Here is a 7530-nt window from a genome sequence, read left to right on the forward strand (position 1 = left end):
GAGAAGCGTGTCACGGAGGCAAAAACAGCAAAGAGCGATTGACGGTGCTCCTTTGCTGCAACATGGATGGTTCCGATAAGTTAAAGCCATGGGTAATCGGCAAATATCGGAACCCGCGGTGCTTGAAGGACACTCGCCTGCTGCCATGTCACTACAGAAGTAACAGTTGTGCCTGGATGACGTGTTCATTGTTCGAAGAATTTCTTCACTACTTCGACAACAAGATGGGATCCCAGTGCAGGAGTGTTCTCCTTTTTCTAGACAATTGTGCTGCCCACGCAAGAGACCCGCAGTTTCTTCGGAACGTCAAGCTTGTGTTCTTCCCATCGAACACTACAAGCCATCTGCAGCCGCTGGATGCCGGCGTCATAAAGAACCTGAAGCATTCCTACCGGAAGTGTGTTGTGAAGCACTGTCTTGCGCGTATTGATCATGGACAGCAGCCTACGACCATTTCGGTGCTTGATGTTATGCACTATGTTGCTTCAGCGTGGGCAGCAGTGGCCCCATCAACTGCACAGCACTGCTTCGCGCAGTGCGGCTTTCGCACGGACGGCAAAGGGGAATTTCCTGGCACAGACGCTGGAGAGTCGGAAGCAGCCTCTTGCGATCAAGAGCTCACCGAGGCGATGGATGCGCTGGGTGCCACGGGACTCACATACGACGACTACGTCGCAGTGGATGCTGCCGTCGTGACATCGGAGTGCCAGAGTATCGGTGATATTGCTGCGAGCTCGGTCGCGAGTGAAGCCGCAGATTGTGATGACAAGCTCGAGCCACACGATTCCGAGGATTTGTCAGATCCGAGCTTTGGAGAAGCGGTCGCGGCTCTGGACCTCCTCCATAGGTATGTCGCACCTCAAAGCGACGCAGACAGCAATACGGCTTTCCAGGCTATTGAGAAGCGCCTGGTGTTTTCTAGCGAGCGAAAGAAACGGCAGTCCACTATTGATTTTTTTAAGTCCTAATGTCATTTTGCGGAAATAAATTGTTTGAAGTGAAAGCTGCACCGTTCTCGTTCCTTTTCGGAGCCTTCCTCACTGTTGCGTTTTCCCGGCTGTTAAGTCTTTTTTTCTCGGACCGGTGAAAAACGTATGAACAGGGTTCTACTGTACATTCATAATTTTAAAAAATTGGTCAAAGAGGGGTGTCCAACGTTAATAAATTAAGAATTGCTTGCAGCAAGTTTTATGGTCAAACCTTAACAAATTTCTTAGAAGAGTCGCCCCAAACTAAAAGAAGTGTGGAACAGCCGAAAATTAATGATAGCATAACTGACAATCTCGCTAATATTGCTAATGGATCCAGCAGTAGCTTCTAGCTCGCCCTTGCTGGACTACGAACTTCACATGTGCGAGCCCCAAACGTTGTCCAGTTCCAGTCTGCTGCTGCAATGCCAGACCTAGAGCTTAGTCGTGAGGGGATATTTTCACTCTTGCTAAATATAAAAGCAAAGTTTTAACATGGCACCAACAGCATACCGAACGAATTTCTGAAGTACTATCCAATTACCTTTTTGTTCTATTTAATGCACCACTTCAGGAATGTTCTTTCCCAACCAATTGGCTAACAGCTAGAGTAATTCCAATATTCAAATCAGGCAATAAATTTAATGCTACTAATTATAGACCAATCTCTTTATTATGTACTTGCAGTAAGATACTAAACACATAATAGCACATCACTTATCTTATCACCTCGAGTATAAAAACTCTTTTGTCGCCTATCAACACGGCTTTCAAAAAAAGGTGCCAACTGCCATGCAACTTTTATCAGTCATTCATAACTTTGCTTCAGGCATTGCCGGTGGCAGGTAGATTGACGCCATATTTCTTGACCTATCAAAGGCTTTTAACCACGTGTTGCACCCTTTGCTTATTGATAGAACTAAAAAAGCGGGGATTCTGGCTGGTTACAGGCATATTTAAGCAATAGGACCCAATTTGTAGAATGTTCATGATTTAGATCTGCATATAATGATGTGTTGACCAGAGTGCCTCAGGGATCTGTGCTAGGTCTTTTGTTATTTTTAATTTATATCAATAGTTTTGCTGAAAATGTCGATGAAACTGTAAGTGTAAAACTGTTTGCTGACTGTGTCTTGTACAGTGTAATAGACAGTGCTTCACAACAAACTATGTTGAATAAAAACCTTTGTAAACTTGCGGACTGGTGTGAGGAGAGTGGTACGAAGATTAATTTGCGAAGACCATATCTATGTCAACAACAAGAAAGAAAAAGCCCCTTGGTTACAACTATCACATACAGGACCAGTTTATTAATTTTTTCAGCTGTTAAATACTTAGGGTTAACAATTACAGACTCCCTCAAATGGAACGCCCACGTTGGCAACATTACCATGAAGGCATTTCAAGAGCTTTGTTTTTTTCGCCGAAAATTAAAAGGCGCTACTCCTGCCATCAAACTTGAAGCATACCGCTCTCTAGTAAGAAAAGTTTTCGAGTATGCCTCGATAGTTTGCGACCCGTGCTAAGCAAGGACATTATCAAACTAGAGCGCATCCAGCGTCTTTCAGCCAGATTTATTTTTTCTGATGACCGTTCAACATCTTCGGTCACTCACATGCTGAGTAAGCTTAAGTTAGAACCCCTTAAAGGTCCACGGAAACAGCCCCCAAGAAGGCACTGACAAACGTGTTGAGTGTGTAGAATACATCCTTTTGAGCATTAACGCAAAGTAAAACTCCTTGGAACAAAGCCAGCGATCCATTATTAATTTTTAAAAACACCGTTTTTTGAAATTCGCGGGCAGAGAGAATGTCGCTTGGCGGTGTCGCATGGAACTATTTCCTTGACCCGTGACGTCACAGGTAAGTTGACTGGCAAGGCTTGCTAGAAGCTGCCATTCGCTGCGGCCACTGCAGCCATGACGTCACGGACACACTTCCGGTAGCTGCGAAAGTCGTCTGCTCGTGCGCTGCTCGAACTCTGTGCGGGCTGTTACACAGCTCGCCGCCCTTATCGGTTAGGTGGCAATTGCCCATTAAGTACAACAACCGAAGCGACGAAGGAATCGGCAGAACGAAGCTGCATTTACAAATATCTTATTTATATAACGTAGTTTCAGGAGTACCGGAGTGTCGTCCGACGAGGCGTCAACAGCACGGTCAAGCACCGCACGATGGCAGCACCTCCTCGACCGCCGTAAACACCGCCGCTGTGGCCCCTCCTCCCGCGAACAACACGGCGGATCGTTAGCACTGATGTCCGAAATAAAGCGTGCTAAAATTTGTTGGCGCATGGAATACTGAGCCGAATATCAAGTATGAAGCCCTCGTGAGGATCGTTGACCAGCAGCAAATTGCTGGTAAGAGCGATAGCCGTGATACAAGCTAGTTTCTGCTCAAGCCAGCTGCCGCTGGTGCATTTCGGCTGATCCGATCTGCTCGTACTAGCTATGCGTTGGCAGAGTTAATCCTATAATTATTTTACTATGGCAGGAAATGATTCACTATAAGGCAGTTTCATAAGTAGACGATTTACGACAGCGTTGATCATGTTCCAAAGCGTCGACTGCCGCGGCTTCGAAGCGAAACAATTTAGGCCTAGCGACGACTAGGGACGGTCACGCACGGCGCCGTCGTTCGCGCGCCCCACCCCCGCGGTAATTGTGTAACGTACCTCAGCCTGCTCGCTGCATCTCGTGCTGCAAGCGTTGCAAACTCGTGTACTTTCATAGCTAAGGCCGCGCATTTTGTGACGTTCTGCTCAGCAACAAGCCGTTCAAACGATACTGCAGGCAAGACAAGGCTTCAGTACGCAGTCGCTGTGCTGTCGGCCGTAATCGAAGACGTCGGGCGGCACCATATTCTATACATCGATCTTTAAACGTGATACTGTGGGCAAATGAATAACTTTGTGAAGCAGACCCACTCGTACGTTTCGCGCACTCAGGCGCCGACGAGTAGCTTCCGTCAACAGACGCCGTCATAACCTCGGTTAACGATGCAAACCGAGGTCGTCAAGCTCGGTTTGCGATAACCGCGGTTAGTGGTGTAACCACGGGTTCGTGGTTACACTAACCGTCGCTGCGCGAACTGGCGAACTCAGGCGTGTGCGAGCGAGGACGGGTTGATGCGAGTACGCCAGCGAGCGAGCGCACGGCAACCGGAAGTTCGTCGAAGTGACGTATGTCTGGACGGAGCTTTGAACTTGCTTGTATTCTTTATTTTTTTATGGCTCCCTTCGGCGTACGAGTTGAGAGGGAAAATTGGAAGGGTAATTTTTATTCGCCGATATCTCTGGTGTTGCAGAAGCTAGATCGAAAATTTTTGAGGAGAATGATGGGTGGTTCAATAACTAACAGTGTTATGGCGTTGTTTATCCTCCTTGGTGACCCCTTTCAGTGGACCTTTAAAGTATGCCGTCAGGTCTCTAGACTGAAATTCTTTCATACGCCGTATAACAACAAATCTGGTTGGTCACACGATACCTATATTTTTGCTGCCCCCCAGAGATCCAGTAGACTAAACCACTTTAAAGTAGCACGGCCATATTTTGAAGGACCAAACTTTACCAGAATTCATAGTTTCCCCTCATAACACATCAGTGGAACCATTTGCTGAACTGTTACTGCAACACATGTAATCCCTTTCCTGCTTAGGCAGAGAGAGAGAGAGAGAGAGAGAGAGAGCAGCTCTGGAGGAGCAAAAGTCTCATTTCAGAGCATGTTTGCAGAATTTATGGGCTATTTCGAAGCACTTTGAAGCAGGCTGATAGCATTAAATGTTTACAAACCACATTTTTCTGTTCATAACTCGAGTAAGTTCAATTTAATTTGGCTTACAAATGGAGCAGAAAAAAATGTTCATTTAAATTAACGTTTGAATTATCGCTCGAAAAAATTAATGAAAACTGCGTAGTACAAATTTTTATCTGACGAACACCTGCATGAGAGCTGTCTGCATTTGAGATGAAACCCAAGTGCAAACATCTGTTTTTTTTTTTGTGGTTTCATCAAGTGCTTTGCTTTGCGTACATTGTTGGGAAGGTTGATGGATTGCTCCAAAATAGTAGAAGCCTCCCTACCCTTTTCACAGTGTGGCTCAGTAATATTGATGCCTTTGAACAAAACTCCCCTGTCGCGTTTTGAGGATAAGCTTCATCGCACAGTCGCATTGGTGAAGCAGGATGGCATGAAGTAAAAGTGAATCCAAAACTATGCAATTGAGACTTCGGAAATGGCGAACGTCAGACTGTCGTCATATCTGTCACAGCACGCACAATTTGTGCGGACACAACTGTTACATTCAATGCCTATTTCAGTGATCACTGGCGGCATGTGTTGTACCTCAATGTGATCCCCCGTATGAAATAACCAGAGCGAGCCTGCCCATGTCCGAATTAACGGACATCCGATGCCACAGACACTTACATGGGCATTGGCTGGGACCGTCCTCCTAGTTCAAATTATGCGAATTTCTGAAATAATTGGGGTTGAAAAAAAAAGGAATTTAGTACAAAACTGCATAAAAATTGATTCTGTACCCCAATGGCCAGAATTATTTAAGGGTGAAATGGATCTAAAGATCTTTACTCGAGTTTATGAAAGAAAAAGATTAGTGACAGCTACTACAAACAGTAGCAGAACTGATTAGCTGCCATTAATTTCAATTTAGAAAGGCTCGTGCAACCAGCCTTTCATGAAAGTTGTGGCGATAACAGCTTTATGACAAGCACCACGAGTGAATCGAACTGTTGTGGATATAGATGCGGCTGCGTTTTTTTGCAGCGATCGCCCAGTAAAGCTCAACTGATGAAAATACTCAGCTAAATTAGGTGTAGTATTACTTGCGATGGTAAATTATCATGTAAATTGCTGTTTGGCAAAGCTTGGCAACAGGTCAGATGGGCACAGCATGGTGCAATAGGCAAGCACTCTCACCCCTTCATACAGCAATACTACACAATGAGGAGTTATGCAAAACTTTTCAAATTTTCTAAACAGTATCACTTAAAACCTTCTGAATGCAACAAATGCAAAAATGCATCTGTACCTCGCCCATTGCAGACATCATAGCAGGCTGAATTCCTAATAGGTCATTCCGTGCTTTCTGTAAAGTGAGATAACAATCCTCTTCTTGTCGCCGGACAAGCCTGCACAATGCAATAAAACACGCGACCATCACATACAAAGAACAGATTCTAGTTGCATGCATACATATAAACAAGTAAAAATTAAGGCATTTAGTGTATGTCTGTAATGCTTTCAGTGTATAGTGCTGAAGATCAAGATTTGATGTTTTGTGTACCCTGTAATCTACACTTGTTTGCAGGAGGTTGTGTACTCCTATTTAAATACAAAATTCTACAAGGTGACAAAAAATTATTGCAAATTGATGCATTTTGCTAATGAAATGTGACAGAGTACTAAGCCCAGGGCTTGATGCATTTCTCAGGCTTCATTTTGGCACTTCCTACTACATCAGCAGCACTCTCCCTGAATAGCAAGTTACATATATACTACTGCTACCTGGGGCACGGTCCTTCCTTCACATGGTCCCTTGCTTGTCAGTGACAGAATTAGTTAATCATGAGTTCGATTATATTTCAGTCTGCCCAAAACCCACTGTCATTTCACTGAGGCCATCAAGATAAACTAAGTTGATTCATCAGCAGTGAGAACGAGAGCAGCGTCAATCAAAAAACACTCTTGCAGTCCTCCCCTTGTGAGATAAGAAAAAAGTACCTATGTGAAAATAGTGTGGTACAGGGCTGAACTTAAGGCAGTCCACAACTTTACAAATTAAACAATTAAAATTTAATATCTGAGTTTAGTCTTCAAATTAAATAGTAGCTGTATGAACAATATACGAAAACATGGTCGAGCCTCATCACAATGAAGGCTGATGTGAAATACGACACATAGCAATATGAATGTAAACTTAAACTGGCAATGACTCAAACTGATGGGTGTTCTACTGCTGTTACTAAACAAAAAATGCAAGCTTAAAAATTACTATACAAATGAGAGTGAAGAATTTCCCGACTTAAAATGTACCTATATAATTTTGTAACCATTTCGATCAGCCTTTTTTGCAAAATGTGGCGCCCACTGGGAGTGGTTGAAAATTCATCTGCTACCGCTTGAAAACGCTCTTGGGAGATGCAGCTGGCTGCGAAATGCCAATGTGTGTTATTGACAGCCACCCTTATCTGTCGCATATGCCTATCACAAATATTGACAGCACATGGCCTCCGAGATCAGTTCCTGCAGCGCCAATCGCGGAGGCCAAGAACTGCGCATGCGCAGCTTGAGTTGGTGGTTCATTTTCAACCAGGGGAAAGGCGTGCATGTGCAGAGCAGCCTTTGAAAAAGGCGGATTGTCCGATATGAAAAAACAGACATTCTAAGCAATTTTACAACCTGTAAAAAAGGCTCCAAGATAACCCAATGTCTCCATTTTTCACTCCTTAACTTGTAACTCCACAGCAGATAAAGAGAAAGAAATAAATTAAAACGCAAGATTTATGTCAATTGGCAAAACCAATGATGAGTTGTCTCTGAAAT

General features: G+C 44.2%; 1 protein-coding gene across 4 annotated transcripts in view; it reads right to left on the reverse strand.

The window, feature by feature from the left end:
- LOC146203324 (uncharacterized) overlaps positions 1 to 7530 on the reverse strand; it is a 492360-nt gene that overhangs the window by 384051 nt on the left and 100779 nt on the right. For 2 of the 4 annotated variants that reach the window (XM_084588676.1, XM_084588674.1), the window contains exon 1: positions 6017 to 6117. The exons of 1 other annotated variant lie outside the window; for it this stretch is intronic. In XM_084588676.1, the coding sequence (XP_084444802.1) occupies positions 6017 to 6037 (21 nt within the window). In that variant the 5' untranslated portion in view covers positions 6038 to 6117. Of the gene's footprint in view, positions 1 to 6016; positions 6118 to 7530 lie in introns of those variants that run through there. One more of the 4 variants, XM_084588677.1, reaches the window with a different exon arrangement.

Source organism: Amblyomma maculatum, chromosome 1, assembly GCF_055883805.1.
Source record: "Amblyomma maculatum isolate TAMU_Amacu chromosome 1, ASM5588380v1, whole genome shotgun sequence".
Lineage (NCBI taxonomy): Eukaryota > Metazoa > Arthropoda > Arachnida > Ixodida > Ixodidae > Amblyomma > Amblyomma maculatum.